This window comes from Haliotis cracherodii, unplaced genomic scaffold, assembly GCF_022045235.1.
Source record: "Haliotis cracherodii isolate W230 unplaced genomic scaffold, xgHalCrac1.p SCAF_4, whole genome shotgun sequence".
NCBI lineage: Eukaryota > Metazoa > Mollusca > Gastropoda > Lepetellida > Haliotidae > Haliotis > Haliotis cracherodii.
In genome coordinates this window covers 1,097,790-1,124,844 of record NW_027266297.1, presented here as the reverse complement: position 1 = coordinate 1,124,844, position 27,055 = coordinate 1,097,790, and the positions used below count along the sequence as shown (strand labels likewise).

At 38.2% G+C, this 27,055-nt stretch overlaps 1 protein-coding gene across 3 annotated transcripts in view; it reads left to right on the top strand.

Annotated features, from left to right (window-relative positions):
- The window catches only part of LOC139478829 (receptor-type tyrosine-protein phosphatase epsilon-like), a 59,324-nt gene extending 36,326 nt beyond the window's left edge, over nucleotides 1-22,998 (top strand). For all 3 annotated transcript variants that reach the window (XM_071261490.1, XM_071261491.1, XM_071261489.1), the window contains 23 exons: nucleotides 1,014-1,241; nucleotides 7,579-7,716; nucleotides 8,057-8,194; nucleotides 8,535-8,672; nucleotides 8,841-8,978; nucleotides 10,791-10,905; nucleotides 12,045-12,112; nucleotides 12,896-13,179; nucleotides 13,356-13,443; nucleotides 13,553-13,629; nucleotides 13,932-13,968; nucleotides 14,265-14,362; nucleotides 14,473-14,598; nucleotides 15,173-15,318; nucleotides 15,611-15,746; nucleotides 16,017-16,163; nucleotides 16,469-16,493; nucleotides 17,299-17,363; nucleotides 17,678-17,797; nucleotides 18,060-18,179; nucleotides 20,566-20,702; nucleotides 20,826-20,964; nucleotides 21,555-22,998. In XM_071261490.1, coding sequence (XP_071117591.1) covers nucleotides 1,014-1,241; nucleotides 7,579-7,716; nucleotides 8,057-8,194; nucleotides 8,535-8,672; nucleotides 8,841-8,978; nucleotides 10,791-10,905; nucleotides 12,045-12,112; nucleotides 12,896-13,179; nucleotides 13,356-13,443; nucleotides 13,553-13,629; nucleotides 13,932-13,968; nucleotides 14,265-14,362; nucleotides 14,473-14,598; nucleotides 15,173-15,318; nucleotides 15,611-15,746; nucleotides 16,017-16,163; nucleotides 16,469-16,493; nucleotides 17,299-17,363; nucleotides 17,678-17,797; nucleotides 18,060-18,179; nucleotides 20,566-20,702; nucleotides 20,826-20,964; nucleotides 21,555-21,635 — 2,789 coding nt within the window. In that variant the 3' untranslated portion in view covers nucleotides 21,636-22,998. The remainder of the gene's footprint in view (nucleotides 1-1,013; nucleotides 1,242-7,578; nucleotides 7,717-8,056; nucleotides 8,195-8,534; nucleotides 8,673-8,840; nucleotides 8,979-10,790; nucleotides 10,906-12,044; nucleotides 12,113-12,895; nucleotides 13,180-13,355; nucleotides 13,444-13,552; nucleotides 13,630-13,931; nucleotides 13,969-14,264; nucleotides 14,363-14,472; nucleotides 14,599-15,172; nucleotides 15,319-15,610; nucleotides 15,747-16,016; nucleotides 16,164-16,468; nucleotides 16,494-17,298; nucleotides 17,364-17,677; nucleotides 17,798-18,059; nucleotides 18,180-20,565; nucleotides 20,703-20,825; nucleotides 20,965-21,554) is intronic.
- Nucleotides 22,999-27,055: the final 4,057 nt, after the last annotated feature.

Below are 27,055 nucleotides of genomic sequence, written 5' to 3'. Positions count from 1 at the left end.
TGCTGTCAAACCTAGAAACATAATTGGGGCGAACCGGGAGTCGAACGCACAATCATACATTTCTTGTGTGCCCAAGGGACGTAACTCTGCATAGCGTATCGCGGCACCTTAGACGACTGGGCCACCCGTGACCCCATACTAGATGAGGTCTTTTTATCACAACCACAGATGCACATACTCAAAATATTATCACGTAGTTGGAGAACATTTCAATACCAGAACTAATCAATAACGGAGTTTCCTTTCTTTTTTGTATTTCTTTCTTTCAAGGAATAGTATTTATAATCATGATGAGTTGAGTTACTTGATCGTTTTCTTTGACTTTGCTTCCAAACGTTTCACACATGGCTATGTGCACCGATTAAAACAACACGGGTGTCTGCATTAATTCAAAATACGGAATATAACTATTCCAAATATTTCAAGTGAACATGAGCATCCAAACAATCATAAGTGTGGTATGTAGAATGTGTTTTAATAATGTCAGCTAATGACCAGAAACAGTCAGATGCATCAATGTACTACATAGAGACGATTTTGAAGTATCTCTTATTGCTGGAAAAGAACAGCATCAACATTTCACGCACATGATTTGTATGTTTCGTTTCGGTAACTGTGTGGCTTGAAATGTCACCAATATGTCGACATACATGCTATAAAATTAACCTTTCCCGTATACTTTAGGGCGGGGAAGAATAAAACAAATTCAAGTGTTGTTGAAGCAGAAAACACACACAACTGCACACAGCTCAAGACCTCGTTGCAAAACAGTACCGTCGTTAATCAAGCAAGAGTGTGACATACAATTGTTGGAAATACTGACGGCACTGAAATATCGGCTATATGTCATGTGACATGACCTTCAATGCTTTAGCTAAACGCAATGGTTTCTAAATATAATTCTAACCTGCTTATATAAACTGAATATGAACCTACAGCATAGCGTGTACGGTTATGCTTCATTAATTAATGTGTCCTACATCAAGTAAAGTTTATATTCATACTTGTTTCAGACAAGTCAAGACGTAATGGCGTGCAGCTCTACACATCTATGACAAATTCCTCTGCTCCCGAAGAAGGAAATATATGCCACAGTGTAACAGGACGTCCCAACGGTACAGACATCCCTGATGTGATGAATGTCACCTGTCCCGAGACCTGGCGCTACCTGACTCTCTACACAGAGACTGATAATGATGGATATGGTGCTCTATTAGAATTTGTTGAAGTACAGGTGTGGAGTAAGTATCCTGTTGGGCGTATATTTTCAAGAAGCTTGTTTACAAAAATACCAAGTAACAATATTGTGTCATTTTAAAGTTAGATATATCTTTTTATATTTTACAAACTGATATTACGTAGCCTTCTTTTCAGTTCAGTTTCGTCAGTGTATTTATTTTTGTTGTCCATATGTGGGAACTAGTCAAGAAGGATACACCAACACCACAGACTTCCCTCTGGAGATCTGTGTTCAATTACCTCATATCCCAAAGAACCCATCGAGTCGCACTAATTTGTTTCTTCGGGTCCTATGATATGAAGCTGAGTGTTCAGTGTAAATCTGGACTTATGTTTGAAATCTTTTTTTATTAATTTATCTAAAAACTACATGCAAATTCCCAACTCACCGTTATTAACAGCGCGTAAGACTCGACGTTGACTGGTCAAATTGTTTCATACGTACCATCAGCTGTACCAATGGGCGACAAAAAGCTGCAACTACAATAACACGATACTGGAAAATATAATTCCTGATAACATACCGGTTTCAGAGAGAATTCTTTATAATTGGGTATTTTCGAGAATGGGCGGAAACATGTGTACAGCTGATTGCTATTTCATGCTTGGTTGACAAGAAAATAGACAAGGTGAACCTAATCTTTGAATATAAAACAATATGTGGCAGATTAGGAAGGACAATATAAATGGTAAATCATCACGTATAGCTATTTCAGATTTACATTGACCAAGTTTGTTCTTACCTGTTCGTTTACCTGAATTCGCTGAAGGGATACATGTAGTTTTTTGCTGCCCATAATATTTGAAGAGATCCAGATGACTGTGTACATTAAAATACGACGTTCCTATTTAGTACCATGCCCTTCTGGGTATTATGGATCAAACTGTGACCAATCCTGTGCTGCACGTCACTGCAAGTCGGAATCCAGCTGTGATGTCATTGGAGGACTGTGTGTTGGTGGATATGCGGCTGGATATCAGGGAACAGACTGTACTCAAAGTCATGTTTATTCAAATTAGATTTAATTGATTTAGTAAATACGTTGTGTTTATAGTTCATTCATCACCGTGTATATGTCTGAATACGTATAAAACAAACTAAAATTATCGTCAAGATATAGTCTACATTATGCCACTTTCGTACTCAAATATGTGGATTAAAGAATATATATTTTCGTGTTTAACGTCGCCCTCAGCAATATTCCAGGTATATGACGGCGGTCAGTAAATAAACCTGACAGTACCAGACAATCCAGTGATTGACATCATGAGCATTGAACTACGCAATTGGGATGCATCATCAGCGACCCGATCCCGTTAGGCACCTCTTACGACAAGAAAAGACGCCTTAACATGTCGTAACACATCATGCATGATATTTTTCTAAGCTCCTTAGGATTATTTTTGAAAATGTTTATTAATTGCCGATGTCACTCGCTTCTATCACGTGTCAGCCTTAGTTGAGCCCTGCAGGCAACAAATGTTTTCTACGAAATTTGAAGTTATTGACTTCAGTGTATAAATCAACAATAACATAGCTCTGAAATGTAGGTTCAAGGTAATGTAGGCATGAATAACTGACAATTAATTGTCTGATCGAGAAAATGTTTGGGGTTGTTATAGCAACAGAGTCCAAGGATGTTTCGAAATGACAATAAATAAAACTCTATGAGAGTTTGTGCACAGCCGTATATTTGATATCCGGTATTGATAACATTTGTGAAAGGTTAAACTATTTTCAATGAGTAGTCAGATGACTTTCAAACAAAAAATTCCGGTGTTCTGGTGTGTCGGTGACACTTGCCAGAGAATGACAAGTTTCGATTATCCGATGAAACATTCCATAAGGTGCAAAACGCAAACTTACTGTGAAAAATATATGAATGGATCAATAAAAATCAGCGATGACACCAGGTGTTCGCAAAAAGGGTACAAGTAGCCCCAAATGGATCAATCGTTTCTTTTTTTGTACGCAGAGTGTTCTATACTCTTGATAAATGCAATAAATGCTAAAATGCATTGAAACTCTAGCTGAACTCATGATAAGGTCTTATGGAGAATGTCACCCTTTGACGTAACGAGCAGACCACTAGGCTACCCCACCGCGCAAATTACTGATTAAAAAAAGTCCGAGACTACTTATTTGGAAAACTACAAAACTTCCATTCATCACCTAGATACGAGGGGTGTTCATTAAAGATTTCCCCTAAACCACTTAGGGTTATCATATTTGGTTGAAATTTCACATGTGTAATGATACATGTATCTATGGGTTATGTCAGGGTTATTTGCAGCACCGAACTATCAATATTACCACTTTTACAGGTGTTATGATCGAGTAGGGTGTGACAATGGAGCCAGTAGAATACCGAGCAGTGATTAGGTTTTTATACTTGAAAGGTCGCACACCAAAAGAAACTTTCGATGAAATGAAAGCAACTGATGGGGAAGATGCTCCATCACATGACGTTGTTAAACACTGGCATCGCCAGTTCAAGTGTGGTCGGACATCTGTGGAAACAGCTGCCATTCCTGGTCGCCTCCATTCAGCCATTGATCAGGACACTATCCATCAAGTGGAGACCGCCATTTTGGCAGACCGACGTATAACTGTTCGCACAAGATGTCAAGATCAGTGTAGGGTGTGTGGAAATAATCATCCATGACAATTTGAACATGCATAAGGTGACTGCACGATGGATTCCCAGGCTGCTCACACCTTTCCAAAAGCAGGAACGAGTCAATTGCTCAAAGGATCTTTTGTACATGTGCCAAAAAAAACAGGCAAACGTGTTTGACAGACTTATCACACAGGATGAAACATGGGCCCAACACTATGATCCTGAGACTAAAGTTCAGTCAATGCAGTTGAAGCATGTGGAGTCACCACCCCTAAAGAAGGCACGTGTCCAACCCTCTGCAGGCAAGGTCATGCTCACGGTGTTTTGGGACCAGCACGGAGTAGTGATGATGGATTTCTTGGCCAAGAGTACCACAATTACAGGAGCTTATTATGCTTCACTGCTGCGGAAATTGTGGGACGCTATCAAGCTTAAGAGGCGTGGCAAGCTGACCAAGGGTGTCCGTCTCCTGCAAGAAAATGCTCCAAGTACACAACTATCATGTTGCCAATACAGAAGCGCGGTCCTGTGGCTGCGAAATCCTTCCACATCCTCCTTACTCTCCTGACTTTGCACCATCTGACTTCCACCTTTTTCCAAACATGAAGTCATTTTTGAAGGGAAAACGTTTCACAGATGATGAAACACTGATTTCTGAAGTCAAGTCCTGGTTTGAGATGCAAACTGAGGGCTTTTACAAGCGAGGTGTCCATAGTTGCATAAAACGATGGGAGAAGTGTGTAACTCTTGGTGGTTCCTATGTGGAGAAAGACTAATACCTATGCCAAGTTTCATTCCACTAGGTCCATCGGAAGTGGGTCAGGGGAAATCTTTAATGAACACCCCTCGTAGTAGATACCTTGTCTCATATTTTGCATCCAATAACCCGCCAGGACACCGCATACATTTGAATTTGACAGTCGTATGTACTAGCATGCGCCCCTGTGTATTATGGAGCTAACTGTGGACAACTCGGCGCTGACCGCAATTGCAAGATGGGCTCCAGCAATCCTGTCTTAAATTACAAGACTTGTTTCGTTTTGTTGTCTCCTTATACAGTCACCTCATATCGAAAATAATAATGTTATAAACGGTTTTTTTTACGAAAAAGATAAGTTTGTATTAATTTTGGGTCCCTCTTCTATCAATCCAAGCTTGAGAAAATAGTTCTGGTTATCATAAATGAAGTGAATTCGGAATATACAAAAATATATACCTTTTTGACTATAAAGAACGCAGCGAAATTAGCGAGGTAAACACATTGTTCATCACCCCTTCAGCCTGTGATCCCGGGAGATATGGAGAAGGATGTAGCAAGTACTGCGGGAGGCGTCCCTGTAAGACACCATCTGACACGTGTGATCACGTGACTGGCATGTGTCCTGATGGGTGTGACAGTGGTTTCATCGGAACTGACTGTTTCCATAGTAGGCATCTTGATTCATGTGTTTCTTAACACATTATATAAATGTTTTATATTGGCAACAGTTCATGTTAGTGATTTAAACATTTCACTCCAGAGGTCAGTGATATAAACTGAGGTTCAACAGAAAGTTTTCTCATCAGTTTTTGAAAATGGTAAAAATATCAAACACGAAAAAATGATTCCAAAGTTGAATTTAAAAAATATAATCATTTGACGAGATAGAAGCACTAATATATTATACAATTATCAAATGGCAACATCGAGGTTCACGCAGCCAGTAATTGGTCCAACGCAAAGGCTGAAGTTGATGTTGCCTCGTCATCGTGCCCCAATGACATTCATCGATGCTCATGATCATGTCAATCACTGGGTTGTCTAGTCCAGTCTCGATCATTTACAAACCGCTGTAGTATGGCTGTTATGTTGCTGAGTGGGGCGTTAAACAACAAACAAACCACTGGTACGCCCAAGAGCAGTCACATAAGATGATTTAACATAGAGGAACCTGTTACCTTGGCACAAGGTGAGGAGATAGCAGTCTTCCATGGTTGTGACGGAGTCTTCCAGATCATGACCTGCCTGCAGTTAGTGATTTAAACATTTCACTCCAGAGATCAGTGATAAAAACTGAGGATCAAAAGAACGTTTTCTTATCAGTTTTTGGAAATGGTAAAAATATCAAAAACGAAAAAAATTGATTCCCACGTTGGATTTGAAAAATATAATCATTTGACGAGATAGAGGCACTGATATATGCATTAATCAAATGGCAACATCGAGGTTCACGCAGTCAGTAATTGCTCCCAAATCCTCTCTCTGTCCCTATACAACCTGACCTCTTTTTATTGGGAGATTGACACGCCGCCGGGTATCAAGCCACGTCAGCAGATCCAGAAAGATCGCCCGCTGCTATTTCCCACGTTGCCAAAGTTGAACTCTACGTGCCAAACTCAAAGGCTGAAGTCGATGTTGCCTTGTCGCCGTGCCCAATGATATTCATCGATGCTCATGATCATGTCAATCACTGGCATGTCTGGTCCAGTCTCGATCCAGTCTCGATCAATTACAAACCGCTGTAGTATGGCAGTCACATAAGATGACTTAACATAGAGGAACCTGTTAGCTTGGCACAAGGTGAGGAGACAGAAGTCTTCCATGGTTGTGACGGAGTCTTCCAGATCATGACCTGCCTGCTGTCCTTCCAGTCACTATGTCACGCCGCAGGAATCTAGTGATTATCGTATAGTTCATTATTGTCCCCAAGTGCATGACAATCGATTGTCAGTTTATGATATCAACAAATCGAAACCTGTGTAATGTTTACGTTCCAAAATGAGTGGCAGTTTGTAATTTACATTACAGAAGATGCTATAATTTCAATGAAATCTGCAGCTATGAGAACTCTTTATGAATTACTTTCAAACTTACACCAGTTTCACTTATGCCTTATTCATGTACGGCCCTAACTGTGCCAGCAACTGCAGTTCCCGACACTGTAAGGCACCCTGCTCCATAATAATATAATGAAAAATAATCATTGTTTTGGTTTTTTCTGTCGATAATATAACATATTCGTATTTACAACATAAGAACTGATTGAACAGCAATTGAATTTGAATTTATACATGTAAATCAAAATGCACAATATGATAAGTTGATTCAACTTAGTGTTCATATTGCATACACTTGTTAGGAGTAGTGTGTCATTATGATAGCAATGCGTTAAAATTCAAGATATAAATAGGTCTACTCCCACAGGTTGTTGAATTATTACACGGAGAGGACATAAAAGCGACAAAACCATTTCCATAATCATAAGAAATATTGAGTAAAAACCATGAAGAAACCTCACTATTTGAAATCTTTTGTAGGATACAGCTACATGCGATCATGTTTCTTAATGCAGCTATCCTCTTATTATGCTCATAGTGCTTGTACAATTTTTGATAAATATTCCGTTATTGTGCCATCATGTTTAGCAAGGTAGGAAATCATGTTTTGGAGTCCCAAGCTTGCACTTTGATGTTGCTTGATGTTGTAACGAATGTGAAGTAAATTGATAGTACATAAATAATAACCCATCTCCATTTATTGCATCTTGAAAGAAGAATACCTTTATGAATTTAAGTTCACAAAAAAATAAAATGAGGAATGTAGTGCATATATTATTTGACATCATGAAATGAATCTTAGATGTTGGTCACCGGTACTTTGCTGCTGAAGTGCAACAGACATCCTATGGGTGTTGATGTGTTGAGATGTAACTGATGTGTGATGTGTTTTTCAATACAGAGTGCCCCAATGAAACGTATGGCTTCAACTGTAACAAAACCTGTGGCCATTGTGCTAACAACAACTCTTGTCATCATGTTACTGGAATATGTCCAGATGGATGTCAAGCAGGGTGGAAACTTGACCTGTGCCAGAAAGGTGAATGGAACTATCCAGAAGAAATAGATGGTCTTATTTTTAAAAAACGGTATTGTCCTTTTATTTGTACCGCACATTACCTCAAACAAAACTTTTTAATGTGAGATCAACATACAAGGTATAGTGTATCTGCAAATATACAACTGTTTATTTAACGAGGAATACCTCTATGACTTAAAGTTCACAAATAAAATGAGGAATGTAGTGCATATATTGTTTGACATGATGAAATGAATCTTAGATGTTTGTCACCGGTACTTTGCTCCTGAAGTGCCACAGATATCCTATGGGTGTTGATGTTTTGAGATGTAACTGATGTGTGATGTGTTTTTCAATATAGAGTGCCCCAATGGAACGTATGGCTTCAACTGTAACAAAACCTGTGGCCATTGTGCTAAGAACGACACTTGTCATCATGTTAATGGAAGCTGTCCAGATGGATGTCAAGCAGGGTGGAAACTTGACCTGTGCCAGAAAGGTGAATGGAACTATCCAGAAGAAATATATGGTCTTATTCTCAATAAACGGTATTGTTCTTTTGTTTATACCGCACATTACCTCAAGCAGAACTTTATAATGTGAGATCAACATACAAGGTATAGTGTATCTGCAAATATACAACTGTTTATTTAAAGAGGAATACCTCTATGACTTTAATTTCACAAATTAAATGAGGAATGTAGTGCATATATCGTTTGACATGATGAAATGAATCTTAGATGTTGGTCACCGGTGCTTTGCTGCTGAAGTGCCACAGAAATCCCATGGGTGTTGATGTGCTGAGATGTAACTGATGTGTGATGTGTTTTTCAATATAGAGTGCCCCAATGGAACGTATGGCGTCAACTGTAACAAAACCTGTGGCCATTGTGCCAACAACAACACTTGTCATCATGTTGATGGAATATGTCCAGATGGATGTCAAGCAGGGTGGAAACTTGACCTGTGCCAGAAAGGTGAATGGAACTATCCAGAAGAAATATATGGTCTTATTCTTAATAAACGGTATTGTTCTTTTGTTTGTACCGCACATTACCTCCAGCAAAACTTTTTAATGTGAGATCAACATACAAGGTATAGTGTATCTGCAAATATACAACTGTTTATTTTGTATTTCTAATTAGGTTGTGACAATGGGAAATTCGGGTTGAAGTGTGAGAGAGACTGCGGCCACTGTAACGGAACCTGCGATGCTGTTGACGGAAGATGTCCCTGGGGATGTACTGAGGGATACAATGGTTCTCACTGCTCAGTGAAGCTATGTAAGCTACCTCATAAAGCTCATAAGAAATGGCTTGAACATCAGGGATCCGCTGCTGGTTATAAGGCACTAGGAATAATTGATATTTCTGGAATATCCCAATGACATTTTTGCGACACAATGTTGCTGGATGTATGTATTGTGTCGCCGGATGTATGTTTTCATACATGAAACACAACCGAAAATGAAATACAGCCTATGCTTTTATTACCCTTCATCGTACAAAGCAATAGTATCTCTACTGTATAACATAACACCATTGTACATATGAGTATTTGGTTCATGCGGTTTATGGACATGATTTCAATGCTAGGAAATCTGAATAATAACTGATGTCAATGGTGATTATCCGTTCTAATCGCCATTATGCACGTTCTTTAGGTCTGATATGTCTAAATTACTTTGAGGTCATAGTTGTCGCATGGCATTGGGCCACACCAAGCCACACAACAGAACCTTCCTTTATTTTTTAAGAAGTGGACTTCCTAAATTGGCCACTTCACAACTAGTGTCATGGTCACAAAAAAGTAGAACTTACTAATATTGCTATGTAGGTATGTACAAGCAGTTTGATGATGCATTTAGGATGTTTCAGAACAAACAGTATATACCTAAACTGTGAAATAAATTACCCCATCCACCCTCACACACACCCTTACAGCCAAAACCTCCAAAGGATCAGCTTCTTTCAGAGCAAGTTTCTGCTACCAGTTTTATTAACCTCGAATTGTTGTCTTAATGTGGACATCAGCAACATATGTTGATACACAATTATGAACCTAGTAGTCACACAGGTTTCTCCCGTTATCTGTTTAACGTAAGAACAATGTAACTCCTAATCTCGTCTTGCTTTGTAATAGTAATATTGGCAGGAGTGATAATTGCACGTTGTAATTGAACCTTAACTTTATTATATTATGCTATATATATATACATGTTTACGAGACAATATTGCCGGATGTATGTTTACATACATGAATTACAACCGAAAATGAAATACAGCCTGCTCTTTTATCACCCTTCATCGTACAAAGCAATAGTACCTCTACTGTACTACATAACACCATTTTACATATGAGTATTTGGTTCGTGCGGTTTATGGACATGATTTTGCAATGCTAGAAATTTGGATCATAACTGATGTCTATGGTGGTCATCCGCTGTAATCGCCATTGTGCACGTTATGTAGGTTTCATATGTCAGACGTTACGTCATGCTAAATTACTTTGAGGTTATAATTGCGGCGTGCCACTGTACCACGCCAAGCCACACCCTTCACTTAAAAAACTTACTGAACTTGCCACTTCACAACTCGTGTCCTGTCAACACAATGGTAGAACTCACATCTGTTGCTATGTACTAGCAGTTTGATAATGCATTTAGGATGTTCCAGATCACCTTCTTTGATAGCATGTTACTGCTGCCAGTTTTATGAACCTCGAATGAAAGTTTTGAAATGGACAGGCTCTAGTATTTGCCCATATGCAAGTGTTGCACTGGTTGCACTGCGGTGTAAGCTTCAAGCCAATATAAGATGATTCCAGGGTATTTCGCAGGTGCATCTGAGCAGCGATCCCAAACTTAATGGACCAACACTTCTAATTGTCATCAGCAACATATGTTGATAAACATTTATGAACCTTGTTGCACAAGTTTCTCCCGATGTCAGTTTAACATAACTTCTAATCTCGTCTTGCTTTGTTATGGTAACATTGACAGTAGTGATTATTGCACGTTGTAATTGAACCTTAACTATAATATATTATACTATATATACTACATATCAACCATATAATTATAACTCATATTTCAGCTCTACTTAATGGGCATGACGAGTCCGAGTTCCCGGTATCAGCTGTGGTGGGAGCAGTCGCAGGTATACTTGCTGCCATCGTGGTCGTTGTTGTTGTCGTAGTGATTGTCAGAAGGTAATTGCGCATTAAATCATCTACAAGAAACTACGTTTGGCTTCATACATGTATACATATCCAGTTTGTTCACACGTTTCTTCTTAGCTGGTGCACACTATTCTATGGTAGCAACACAAGGTCTTGATGTTTAACATATAAATCTAAACAATGTTTGTTAATGTGAATAACAACCAATTGCAACTGCGAAAACTTCAAACATCAACATGTACAGATTTCCTGAGAAACCTGTGAATACACTGTAGATTTGTCTCGATGACATTAGTTTTAGTAGGTAAAACTATGGACGTGCTTGCAACAAATTGGTATCTTCTTAAACGAGAGACAGATAAGAAACTAAGGCCTTGTGCATGCATAATAGATGTCCGAGTTACATGTTAAAGGCTTGGTCTTAATGAGGTGACAGAACACAATGTGCAAGTGATCACAGATAATCTACGATTTGTGTTTACTAATTATCATGTATGTATACAATGCCTTCATACACGCACATCACTGACAACATCATACATGTATGTTGTCAAATCTGGTAACTGGATTGTGACCATAAATTTAAAAATAATTCTCCAAGCAGAATGCAGAAGTCATGGTACATGATTGTAACACCAAACAGCCACTCACTCGAATGTGTATACAGCCCTAAGTCTTTCCGATTGATAAAGTAATTAAATATCAATACACCCTCTGTGCACTGTGTCTGTGCCTTAAGTTATTTTTGGTCTCAAATGGCGTTTTTCTCATGATGTTTTGGCGTCACGGCTGATCAGTCCACGGGTTTGAACTTTCTATACATATATATGTACAAATTCACGTTGCAAGGCTTTCATTATTTCTTTGGCTCTTCGGGACTTACGACCAAACAGTCTATGATTTGAGTTGCTATATGTACTAACCAATGTCGGAAGGCTTTCGTTATTTGTTTATGCCTCAGATGCACAGGCATGTGTTGTAAGACCACTCGTCAATACAGTCCGTTTCTTTACACATGGTTCATAATGGACAAAACAGTTATGATGAGTACTGTAGAAACGTTACAGCTGAATAAATCACCCCAACCTCAGGAATTATAACCACGTATAATTTCATGCTGTTTCTTACATGTCACTACTGTGTAACATTTTCTGATTCTATTGATGCAGGAGGAGACAGAGGTTTCACGATGACGTCATCAATAAACAACTTGCAGAGTTACACACTAAAGTACAAGGTTAGAACAGGGCCGGGTGTGACAACCCTTTGGGATCCAGTATGTCTTATTCTATTGAATAAGGTCTAAACATGTTCATTTATGATATAGATTTTGCACTAAATGTACAGTAGGGGTAAAAAAGGTGATTGTGGTTTTCAGTGAATATATTTGTAAATATTTCAACACGGGTAAGTCTTTGGGACATGCTGTATATCTAGCAGAGGAATGTTAATGAAGAAAAAAGGAACGGTGAAAATATAGTCTTAGATCATGACTGTACATTTTATTTCATTTGTCTTTGATCAAGGCATTGTTCTATGAATGTTGATATGATAAGACGTACATGTACTCATATTAATATGTCTTTCGTGTTTAATTAAATATTTCATGCTTCCGTTTGAACTTTATTATAAGGTTGTAGGTTCGAATCTGGTTTGCCCCTATTATGTTTCTAGGTATTTCAGCACCATTCCAGTGCTCATGGTTTTTTCGATGTTGTAAAATGCCTGAGACCTGCAACACTTCGGGCTGTCATCCGATAATATACTCACACGCCATAATGTAACTGTAATACTTCACAAAGTGGCGTTAAACCCAACTCACTCTCAGTTGTAAGTGGTGAAAGAAATATTTGCTATCAAGATGAATATGTCTGCAGTTTGAGTGTTGACAATGATGAAACGGGTCACGTTAAAGTTTTCAAAATATCATACACTTGTTTCAATGAACTGGACAATTACCTTACTCCACATGACGTAATTCATGCATGTGATGATGACTGTATACTTTCTATCCCTGTAGAGAACAGCATTTATGAGAACGTAGCTCTAGATGAGAGCCTGACAGTTACTCAGGAACCACCAATAAAGGCCAAACCTGCCACACTGGCCTCGTCAGGTACGCCGCGTGATGCTAGAGACAAGGATCAGGAGGAAGAAGACTTTAATGAAGATGTTCAATCTCCTGACAACTGTTACTATAACACAGGCGCCGATCCCGCCATAAGAGACGTTGCAGTGCCAGAACTAGCTTCGACGGTGGCAACACTTAGGGAGAGAAAAGATGGATTTGAAAAAGAATATCACGTGAGTCATCTGGCGCATTTCCTGGCTGAAAGTTCATTGCATTGCATTCCTAGTTTGTTGTTGAGACAAACTTGTTACCCACAATGTACCTCTACAAAGCAAATTAATATTTGTCAGGGTTATTATTTTCTGACTTTTCAGATCTGAATTTTGTGTTTGTCATATTGTCCCCACAGCGACTACCAGCTGGGTTCATGGCGCCCTATCAAGACTCCCAGAAACCCGAGAACAGCGGCAAGAACAAGTTCAGAGGCTACTACCCTTGTGAGTAAACTGACATTGGTGAATTTACATGGAAGATGTGGGAGTAAGGTTAAACTCCAACAAACAGTGTAGAAACCAACAGTTCAAGCAGCTTAATTCAACATTTCAGACGACCATAACCGAGTCCGCCTGACACCCCTCGCAGACACTCCCGGGTCTGACTACATCAACGCGAGTCTCATGGACGTCTGTATTTTTGCTTTTATGTTCTTATCATTTCATTTAATGGTCATACCAATAACTTCACTGTTATGTTTGAAATCTCGTTAATCCTGACACGAGTAAATCCATCCAGACCAACACATTACTGGATTAACTAAAACTGTTGTATATAGATGTCCTAAAGCAAAATCTTAATTAAGGCAGGATTTTGCAAACTAAAAGATTTCCCCTCTCAAGAGATTTTTCGGAATATAATATATGTTAAGATGATTAATGGGGATGTCTGCAAGGTTTAATAATCTGACTGCCCTGTTCCCTTGTTTCAGAGCTACAACCAGAGAAAGACATATATTGCATCTCAAGGTGATCTTTTTCTGCATGGATACATGGTGTATTATCTTTATTTGACTGATTCTTAATTCTTTTATAGTATAAGCTATACACGTAATAGAATACTAGATTGAAATTAAACAATCATCTAATGGTGTATTTAATTTTCATGTTCATCACTGAAAATAAGAATTTAGGGAAGATTTGACAAGTGTTTGGATTTATATCATATAGCCAGAGATCGTGGAACGACTGAAATGATGTATTATTGTACACCAACCAATTAAAAGTGTTCATCTTTATAAACACCCACCATTTAATGTGTCTAGCCCCCAACAAGAAGACAGTGGGAGACTTCTGGAGGATGATCTGGGAACATTCCTGCAGCGCTGTGGTCATGTTGACTGGTCTCACTGAGGAGTCTAGGGTAAGATTAAATGTTACGTAAATTGCATTTTAATTTTGACCAAACCAAACTAGCAAAGTATATTAGGTAAGGAAACACCAATGATGATTTCAATTATTTCTAAATTTTAGGTCAAATGTGAACGATACTGGCCAACAGATGGCGCCATGATCATTGGTCTCTTCAAGATAGAGGTGGAGGTAACACAAAGCCGCGCGAACTTCACAACGAGATACATGAAAGTCACGTCTAACCCTGTGAGTGCTGACAAAGCCAATTACCCTGCATGCCTTCAACTTTCCAGTTTATGTAAAGCAGTATTCCAGCACCTCCCGCCTTTGGTGACTGCATGCGTACAACAGAGAATGCTCTTTCTACGAAGATTTCAAAGAGCATACGACCAAACTTATTGTTTGGTAGACATAGGGAGGAACAAAAATGATGTCCCCTTCAATTCCCTTTGGATTTGATCTTCACATATATTTTTAATTGGCCACTTTATTTGGCTTCAAATGTTTTTGATGGGTAATGGCTTCTTCGAGAACACCTTTTGTCACCCAAAAATTATATTAATTCATAAACACCTGCTTATATATCGTCGGAATTGTACAATCAACTCTGCTTCACAAGGATTTCTAAGGCTTCTTGAACGGGCTTTGCAGTTCTTAATTACATTGATTTTAAATTATAAACCTGCCGTGATATTGCTGGAATATTGCTAAAAGCGGCGTAAAACCATACTCACTCACTCACTTCATAAAGATGCTTGGCAATTAGAACATAGGATTGGCATTTGTTTCATGTTTGTTATATAAACATCTAATCCCACAGACAGGAGAGAGTCGGACAGTTGTCCAGTTCCACTTTACATCCTGGCCTGACCATGGTGTTCCTGACACCCTCGCCCTCGTTAACTACATCTGGCTGGTCAGACAGATAGTTGCAGAGACAGATGGGCCTCTACTTGTCCACTGCAGGTAGTTTGTAAGGAAGGCTCATAAGTAGACATGTCTATGGCAACATATTTGCAAGATTATAAAACAAATTCACAGTAATCATTCCTCACATATCACGTGTAAATGCTGTGATGCTACATGTACATGCAAACATGTTCAAGGACTCGGTGAGATTGGTCAAATATATATATTTGTATTGATAAAATAACTTAGCTGGAAAAGGATTACAACAACACACTTGTTTTCCTATAAACTCTTTCAGCTCGGGTATTGGACGTACGTGCACATGTATGTATATTATGGACTATTTCAGTGCGGGTATTGGGCGTACAGGCACATACATCGCCGTGGACTCCCTGATAGACCAGGCTCGAGGGGAGGGGGTGGTGGATGTCTTTGGGTACGTGTCAGCCATGAGGGGACAGAGGAAGAACATGATACAGACTCCAGTAGGTTTATTTATCAGTAAAAATTGGCATGACAGAGAAATAAATCGTGGTTACAATAAACCTCTTATTTCTCCTTTTCCGTTTGCTTCATATACTGATGGTGAGGCATCGGAGAAGAACACAACATTTAAACAAATTACATTCTTTGAAAGGTTGATATGCGTTTTCTTTTTCCGTCAATATTCTAAAGTCATGATTTGACGTACTTATTACAATGCTATTTTACCAAGGGAATAACAATTCTTAAGTTGTGGGCTTTCACAATCACAGGCACAGTACGAGTGTGTCTTCCTCTGTCTGGTGGAGATGACGACATATGGCTGCACTAGCATGGACGTCTCCAACTACACCAACAGCTACAGCTGCAGCGGCATCGAAACCACCATGGACGGCAAGACTTTCAGACAGTTGTCAGAGGTAGTCAGTGTTGAAACATCAAGCGTTATGTTTGTAACAAAATCAATATTATTTAATCGTAAATACCCTCTTTAAAAATGCAAATGGAGAGAAGCTTCAGAAATGAGTGGATATTGTTTAACTCTTTTAAGCTCATGCAAAGACCACAGATAGAAATAGAACGGTTTACAAAATCAAGACAAAAAAGGTCTGATTCAAAGCCCTGTAGTCAGTATATGCTTCATTTAATGAAACATTATTGTCCTCATATCGAAGCTATATTTTTACCGACAGCACGTGTAGTGTACACACATCTATGTTCACAGATGCTAGTGTTAGAGATGCGAGAGGGTAAGTACACACACGATGTCAGTCACCATTCAATCTTATACGAACAGCATGCTATGAAAGCATCTCTGAAGTCTCGTAAACGTTTCTAAGGCTCATCTAGCAACACATTCAAAAGTTGTTGATGTGTTATTGTCGCAAGAAAACCCTAACAAGCCACTATCTTGTCCTCATTGCAATCCAGCCTTAGATTTCTCAAGAATGCAAAGCTTATTCATGTTAAGGTGCCTCTCCCTACGGAAAGTGTAAATATAACGCAAGTTGAACAGTATTTGAAATATATCATGGCGAGTGAGCTAAATGTGGGTGAGCTGAAGTGATGCATTTCTTAAACGTTTCCTACTTTGCCTACAGTGCCCAACTGGGATTAAACCTCATGGAAATCGGTACATCGTATTGCAGTACAATTTCATCACAAGAAGAAAATAATTACTTTAATGGAACTGACCATCCGATTCACAAATTAGTTGACAGTACCTGCGGGTGCCCCTTAACGAAAATATAATGCGATGAGTGTGTGAGTCAAAATGGTTTTACGCCGCTTTTTGCAATACTGCAGCAATATCATGCAGGTGACACCAGAAACGGGCTTCACCCATTGCCCATGTAGGGAATCGAACCTGGGTCTTCGGCTTGACGAGCGAAAGCTTTACCCACTAGGCTACCCTACCGTCCAATAATACGCAGGAAAACAGGTACAGAGAATCATTGTATTTAATTGCAACAAGACTGTCTGAGCCATCCCCTTAACTTGGATCTCTATAAAGACACTATATAATTCAGGTATTCATGTTATTATATTTTGCAGATGCTCCGACCCGACACAGAATGTGGGTGGATGGTAATGCTGACTTCATTGTCCGTGTGGGGCCGGTAGGTGGACATGATGCAAAGGGATATTTGAAAATGTTTCAACTCTTATTCCCCAAAACAAAATTTTATTTAACATGATTCAAAATCTGACGTTTGTCAAGTTGAAAGACAAAACTGAGAGCACAATTCACTTCAAAGAAAGACATTCTGAACACATGAACCTTCTCATCTGTGCTGTAGACCCAAGGCATGGAGATAACACACACGACTGCACCTCATTTGCATCTGAATTCACATTTAAAGTTGTTAGGGTAGAACGCTAATATTTGCAGCATGTATCTCCATCCATGACACCAGTATATCCATCTTTCTAGTCACTGACGTGCCTAAGGGGGTATCTGCAAGCCTCTGCTCCACCGCCGGAATTGGTAAAGTTGTTGTGGAAACTGGTAGAAGAGAACGATGTCCACAACATCATCGTCGTCACTCCAGACGTATGTAAATAAAAGAATTTGAATATATTTGTGCATCAATTTCTAGCACTCCACAGCAAGAACATGTAATTCATTCTGATTGTATTTCACTTGAAGTAGGTGTTGAGAACTGCCTAAAGTTATCGTGCACATCTGTACCCTGCACCATGTGGGAATGAAGACATAATATGTTTGAACATCCATTCCATTAGTGTACATGCACCGGTAGGCGTTTCTATTGCTGTTGGGAGATTACTGAAGTTTGGGAGATGTTCTGTTTAAGATGGGGCTTGTTGAAGCAGAGGGCAGGTCAAAGACGCACGGGGAGATTACTCTGACAACAACGAGTCAGACCAGCCTGTCAACAGACGTCACCATGAACAACTTGCAGCTAGCTACAAAAGTAATAGTCCACCACATTACAGAATAAGTACACATGTCTACTGACAGATTTTCTTGACTAACCAAACGCATCAAATAAGTAAATGACATATAATATTAAGTATAGAGTTTGGTTTACGAGTATTACTTGGATCCATCATCATTAGACCACTGGTGACAAACGATTTCAGTCACTACAGATATTGACTGGACTCAATGAATCACTTAACATGGACATTTTTGTCGCTGTACTATTAAGGAAATATCAATCATGAATGATAATCGTCTAAGGTAGGAACAAAGAAATTATTACACAAGAACTTCCTCAATAACGCATGTCCAAAACATCAGCTTTAGACCGTCTGTGTGCCTATCGTTCATTTTTGTGATAAGATGAAAGGTACCATCCAAGTTGAATGCAGTAAGTACAAAAGCTCCTTGAGTTTCAACTCAACAAATGTTACCTGTCGATAGTTAACCACCGATATGTTTGTATAAATTGTTTTCTCCTGACAGCGGGATAAACAATAGGGCAATGTATGTAGCAGAACAAGTGTGTGCATCGATAAATGATGTCAAAAACACAGCTACGGGTGTGATTCGTTTTATTAGATGACGAGGGGTATACCTTTCTTTCACACCCTGAAATGCACAATAACACTCAATAAGAATCTTGTAAATTATGACAATTAAAATGAGAACATGATACTTCATTAGGATTACCTATACATATTATAGAGGATATGTATTCGTCAGAACATGATACATCATTAGAATTACATTATACATACATATAGTATATGCATACATCAAATCAAAATACTTCTTAGGTGGTGTAAAACGTGATCAATAGATAAACATAATAATAATAATATATATTTACATGTGGTGATAAGTAAACATACCAGAAGAATGGCCTCTAGGTGTAGGTTACACTTTAGTCTGTCACGACTACATGGTCAGGGCTACACTGACATCAAAGTACCTATAAATATGGAAGTTATTCTAAATGTACAATAAAACTAGCTTCCTTACACAATGCTCTTGCACGTGTGGATATTATTATCAGATCAGTGCTATTGTTTATACATATTTACAGATCTGAACACAGCACTACCATAAAACACAATAAATTACTAAACATCCTAAAACTATCATAAATGTCCACACACATAAATGTCCATACATTTAACACATATATGATAATAGCCTCATAAACATATTCAAACAACACTCTGTCCAGGAGAATCAGACATTGACTAAATCTCACACACATCATAACAAATACCTTATTTAACATACACCTATTTATATAATCTTATTTATGAAAAGATAGATTTATATATGTTTACGTATTAAATTTGAAAACATACCTTGACTTTACAAAATCTGTAAAATGTGCCCACTTGCTGTTATCTGTCAGTGACTTGTCAGTGTAGTGACTGAGGTGCAAGTGAGGGTTAAAAAGCATGCAAAGCTGACCCTAAGAAAAACAATAGGGTCAACCACTCAACCGGAACATTTGCCTGGCTGACACAAAGGAGCTGATAGGGTAGTGACTGACCAAAGCATAACTAAGTTAAAAGGTTTTGTATCAAATCTTCATTAAAATCCCTAAAACCCATACTGCAAACAAATACTAAATACTAATATTAAATACTAATACTAAATACTAATATTAATAATAAATACTAATACTAAATACTAATATTAAATACTAATACTAAATACTAATATTAATGATAAATACTAATACTAAATACTAACTACACTATGTATTATATACACTATATACTACTGGTACATTACTGGTTAGTTGACAGTTAAACAAAACCTGTAACTGCCACATGTATATGCAAGGAAGTTAACCCCGTTCTATCAAAGGACATGTGGGTTGTTATTACCGTTCATAACATTTACAATTGCTGCGCATAATCTCCGTGACAACTCATTCAACTATTGTTCTTTGAAATATGTTTTTTATAAATTATGTAAAATCAATTATTGACCACATTTCGGGCAATATCATGTTTTATGGACCCAAGAAACTGATATTGACCTTGATAACACAGGCAGGTAACAACAGCTGTTTGTATGAATTGTTTTCTCCTGACAGCGAGATAAACAATAGGGCAATGTATATGCAAGGAAGTTAACCCCGTTCTGTCAAAGGACATGTGGGTTGTTATTACCGTTCATAATATTTACAATTGCTGCGTAAAATCTCCAATACGCTTATTTGAAATATATGTTTAAGATATTATGTAATAAAACATTTATTGACCTAATTTGGGGCAATATCATGTTTCATCGACCCAAGAAACTGATTTTGACTTTGACCGCAATATTCTGGGTCCATAAATACCCTCATGAAAGGTCACTAACTATTTGTCAAATGTGTTACACAGGCAGGCAGCCCACGGCAAATCAAGATGGTCGACGTCAATGCAAGCTTAACTATGGAAGTGCTGACATCACATTTGTTGAACCACGCCCAACTGCAAGAAATATCAACTCAACCCCACCCTGTTGTTGTTGTTCACAGGTGAGACTGCCGGCAGACGTGAAACAAATCATTTCTTTGTTTTATACATACATTTTCTTAATCGTGAAACGCAATAACTATGACAAGAAATCATACTTAAACTGTGTCTATGTTCACCTGCAGAGACACTGACCGAAAGCTTGCTGTCTCACTCTGCATTATGGGTAATATTCTGTCCGGTATTCGTGAGGACACTTGTGTCGACGTCATCGGTCACGTGAGGACATTCCTCAGATGTTGCCCTGACTTCCAGTTGACCCAGGTAGGCACACTGGAGTTCTCAGTTTACCGATATGTTATATTTACGAAATAGAATATACATACTCATCCATTGTGATACAAACACATAAAAGACACTCAACACATACCGAAATACAAACAAGTAATATTGGGATAACGTTCATATTTGACACTGCGTGACCTTGCCCTTGACATCGACTGTACAAGTACAGTCACATCCATTGAAAAAATTGCTCTTTCTCTCTGTTGACATTTAGGTGAAGTGACAGTTCATGGGAATTCTAGAAATATGATCATATTTATTTAAGTTATTTAAGAGTTGCTGTACTTGTAAACTTCTTGGAATTTGATGCCACTGACGAATATTATTCCTACTGTTTCAGTGCTGAACACAGTGATTTGTGTTTCCTTCTAAAAAATCATGTTTTTTAGGACACTTTCTGTCGTGTAATACATGGTAGTCGGCGTTGCCCCAAACTATGGTATTATGTGATGTTATCTATGGCCATCTAGCCCAACAATAATCCAGTATAAAGCATGTCAATGAAAGACATCCGAAAGATGTCTGATGAATCCACTTTCAATATCTAGAATTTGGTTTTGGTTTTTCAGAGTGATGTGCAGATGTTTCATGACTTCGCCCAGCAGTGTATCCTGAGAACAGACCCAGCAAATACCTATGCCAACATCTGAACTTAACACCAAACAGTCCTAATGGACCACATTACAGCAGCACCTAGCTGTGCTAAAATCCGAACCTACGACTAATCAATGCGGTCCGCTAACACTGATACCAGTAACATATAATTGCCTATATTGTATATATATTGCACCAAATGTTAGATTTCTTATTTGTGTTTTTTTTTCACTGAAAAATTCCCCACCTACTGTCGCTTGAACTACTACATTACTACTATATATATAGCTAATGACTGAATCAAGTCTCACGGACAGAATGGGAGTCGAGGAGTCTAAGGGATGAACTTCATGTTCTCCTGACACGGCGTTCAGTGACTCCAGGTCAAACGGAAAACTGGAGATTGATTTGTCCTGGTATACATGTGGGGGACATTCCCAAATTTGATGCATCTGTGACAAAAATTGTGCATGTTGCAATTCCCCATATTCTCTTTGTCACATGTTCCTATGATTTTCCAGGTTAACAATGTGCTTAGGTTTGTGACGGGTGGTTTCATAGGCTCACCTGTTGATGCACCTGGCATTATCACCATTTGATAGTGATTCATTACACATACGTGTGATGCAACTTTCTGAATATTAGTTTAAGGCGAACGCTTGTCTTATACGTCATACGACTCCAAACCACGGTATTTCATGAAGGAATTTCACCTTTAAAGTACCCATATAGGTTTCACGGAATCAATAATTTCACATAGATGCTTACTACTTCCACATAATGTTACATAGATGCTTACTTCTTCCACAGACTTTTACATAGCTGCGCACTACTTCCACAGAATTTCACAAAGATTCGTTCTTATCGACATTTCAAACCGGTGTAGGTAACATAAAATCCTCTGCACATGTAGATATGCATAAAAAATATATAGAAGGTATATACATCATATTTGTGCGCGATGTATGTACATCATGAATGTACGTCTATACGTCATATAAGTGCGACATCAAATACATACTTCATAGATGCTCATCGTGGATGTACTTATTTATAATTGTGGGCATGGGCATTCCCCAACCCCATTACGTGTAGTTTTCCCTCTCCTTCCACGTTATTTGTAAGATGTCCGATATGCGAGAGATCGTTATATTCGAGTTGCTTATGTGTGGAGGTTTGTTTGTTTGTTTGTTTTAGCTGGTAAAAAGTCTGTGTTAAGATGTCAAAATGAGTCTGAACTGATATTGAAACCAATAGTAATTTAAATATTGTCACTATCAAATCGTTGTATTTAATATATTCTGTCTTTTTGTTTGCTTGACCAGGAAATATTTTTTATTTTTGAATGTGAAGTATAGTTCATGATCATTTAATATATTTTTCTGCATCACAAATATTATTTAGTATCAATTTGTCTATTTGTCCTTCTTCCTTTTTTGCAATAAAAAAAGTTATTAATGCACACAATGGATTGGTGACATTTTTATTTTTATTTACTGCCAAACACTTCTATATTGTTATTTCATGACCAATTTGTTATCCACAATAAATTAGATCCAGGTACTTCACCAGGCACGCTCGGACATGAAGGTGGATCGGTTCGCAGGAGTGCGTTTGTCCGATGCAGTTCTTCTTAAAAATACATTCCAAAGTTAACTTCAGGCTCTGTTGTGAAGCTTTCCGTTTTCACTCTGCGCTGAAAACAAACATTCGAAACTGAGATATTTTCACTGATGCTGGTACACTCTCTCTACTTTAAGAGAAAAGGGTAAATATTTCACCAGTAGGTCTAACTCGTTAATACGTACCAAGCAAAGTGCTTTTCTATAAAGAGTACTGTACTTGGTTTGAAAACGTGCATCTAATAATGTCGTTTTTTGGCACCGCTGTATCCTATACAGCATATATGTATCCTATACAGCATATGACCACACTCTGATCGCCTAGGCAACGATATATCATTCAACCAATGTACGATAGTAGTCCAGTTTGTTATTTTGGAGTATTACATACAAATGTGAATAGAATAACTGCCAGGAAGCGATTGTGTGCCTATTCCAGGCATTAACAGGGCTATTACAAACGTGTATGGTAAACGTAGGTGGAGATCATTTGCAAATTGACGCATCCCTACTTGACTTGCATCAAACGTACCCTTGCGTTCAGGTTAATGTTTGACGTGCCTTTGCATGCCGTTTTTATAACTTTTTAAATTTCACTGTCGTGTGTGAATAGGCAGACATCTACGCGATCCACAGCATAATCCAATTGAGTCAAACGCAATAATACTTCATACGTGTCATTTTGTGACACGTATTAATTAAATACCATTCAACGGCCTACCTTTAGCAGTAATCTATTATACTGCTGAGGTTCGTATAACTCCGATACTTTAACATAGAGTGTCGTCACTACGATCGCCATGCGGAACGGGTCCCTGCACCACGAGGTTTACAACCACGTCACAATACTCCATGACGTAATTTGTGAAGTTTTGTTCCAAGACACACCGGCGAAACAATACCATGTGACGTCAACCTAGCAAAACGCATGCTGCGGTCATCGAATGTGCAAAAGCTCTTCCCAGTGATCCATCATCTCTACACGCAATGCTGTTGAATAAGCCAAGAGATATGAAGAGTTTTCAATATGTATTTCTGAAACTTGTACTCGCATACAATGAGCCCGCGCTTTATTATTAAACACTATGTAATGCCAGCTTATTGTTATTAAACGGGTGATCTCTTCACTGGCGAGTAGTAAAATGGTTTGTAAATTATGGAAAAGATAGAGTGCACATACTTTCTTCCGAGTGTATTAAATGTCCACTTAAAGGCATTTAACCCACGGTTGCCAGTAATATGTGTTCTTAGTATGGCGATGTGTTCCGTTATTCATGTACCAGGCTCCTTCCCAGCGCGTGACACATTCGTAACACTCTCCCATTATGGCGGCCGCGGCCATTACAAGAATCTTAAAATTTACACTCTAACCCAAATGTAGTAATGTTTATACTTTTGTTTATGTCTTTGGGAATGCTATCATAGTTAGTTTTGAAAAGGTTTACGACTGACCATATTTCCCAGATGAATTTACCTTCTTGTTTGTTTGATCAGATTGGTTAGAGCTTGCAGACGAACTGATAAGCAACCAACTTCCCTCTTACAAGTCTTACCAATAACATGATAGTTGTAATGAAACAAATATTCAAATTGACAAACAAAGAAAATAATTCGGCGTCACGGCAGTCATCACTTGACTTTGCTTTGCTTTCAGTTGAACAATTGACTTCCCTTTGCATGTGTTTGTTACGGATGCCACCGGTGGTGCAGGATACGCTCCGCGAATACCTGGTATAATCACTTTTTGATTGTGATAACATTAACATGTGCTCATGATATAGTCGGAATCAAACTCTGTTGTTGACAGAGCTTTCTATTACTATTACTAGAAACTAATACCTGTTACAATTTTGGACATTTTAAGTTATTTCCGGGTAACGACTACTTTTTTAAGAGTATATTTGGTATCCAGAATGGTGCACCAGTGACATGAAGCCATGACCATGATACTCTTTGTTTTACTAATGTAACAGTTTAGTATGTATATATTAACCTGGGTTTTTATAACACGCTGTAAGCACTTTCAGGACAATGTCTATAGCATGATTCTCTTCATCTGTACCGGGATATTGATATCTGATTGACCTACAGGTCTGGTGCATAAGTGTGCTCCTCCCGCATCTAAAATATTCCTTCCAAAATTGCCTCTGCACATTGTTCATTTCCTACCAAACGTAAAGTGAGGTGAAGTTCGATTTTACCTGTAATTTGTTCAAAAACAATACACTGTCAAGGGATGTTTTGTCACGAGATCATCACAGGGCTACTTCATCAAGACAAGAGCTTCATCGTATTGCAACATCTGCAGTCACTCTTTGGCGCATCTGAAGATCCTCCCATGTCTAAACGTAGCGTTTATGGCAAAACAACATGTATTTAAATATGTATATATTGAAAGACTCGGAGTATTTGTCAGTAGCAATAACAGTGCATTGTTCGTACGGAAAATAATCAGACCACCTTCAAATATAAACGTTAACGCCAAATAATAATATTGTTACAAAATATCATGCTGAATATTTAAAGTCAACAAATAAAGTGTTAGACATTGTTGCGAAGAAGATGTTTAATTTCTGTTGCAAAAACGATACGATGAATCTTAGCACAACATTTCAGTAATGTGCCAAATTAATGACAAGCTACATACATACCCCTGATACCACCTGTTATGACAAAAACGTTATATCAGTATTGAAGTAGGGAACAGTGGTATAAGATATAAAGGATTCAGCATGAATTATTTAATACATAATACAATATTTGATTTGGCTAATGCACCAATCAATGCATTTTAAGCACCCTGACTTGGTTGCATCGGTTCCAATACATGAATACACTTAATGTGCACAGCCTACTTTTCACAGCAAAAAAAGTGTAGGTTTCCAACTTCCGGAAACCTTCCGGAAACCTTCCCATTTTGGATCCGGCCCGGATACCTTCCGGAAACCTTCCGGAAACCTTCCAAAAAAAATGTCAAAATTTGGGGGGTGCATTTTGTTCACTTAAGTGTGAAACACATAAAAAAATTAACTTGAAAATACCAAGCAATTTGAAGGTTGTTGAAGGCATCTGGAAGGTTTCCGGAAGGTTTCCGGAAGGTATCCGGATGCAAATTTTCTTCATGACTTGCTTCTGGTAAATAATGTTAGCCTGTGCATTACAGGTACCTGTTGTAATATTCTGTGTTATTTTAATGGTAAATATCCTCCTAAAACATTTTTGGAGAAGAAAATTGTTCAATTTCATATTTTGTCCTTTTCGGATGTTAATGGTATTTAATGAACAAACATCAGTTCTTGTATAATGATATCCTTAAATTTCATGTCCAGACTTCCAGTTTGTACTGAGAAAAAGAAAAAGTTACAGGTACCTGTTGTAATATTCTGTGTTATTTTAATGGTAAATATCCTCCTCAAACTGAGATATGTGGGCATGCATTGTTCACAAGTTGTTTTGCGACATGGGTCCAATGTGTGAAACTTATTGCTGGTGTCCGCCACCATGATATTGTTGCAATATTGCTAAAAGTGGCAAAACAGCATTCTCACTCAGAAAAAAATGGAAAGTCATTGGCTATGTGCTTTGGCTTTGGCCCTGGTGAGATTAACAGATTAGTTTGGAACGGTATCAGTACTTGTTATATCGGGACAGTGTAGTTTCATGGGAATATAAAACAGAATACAATTGTCCCAAATTGGTGCATAAGACTAATGGCATCCATAGAAAACACCTAAATAAAGTACAGAAAAAATATGAATGTCATTTGTCTACTAAGGTCGAACTACAACTTTTGTTAAGTATTTATAGTAGGAAAACATTCAGGGCATTAGTACATTTCATATTTGTTCAGCACC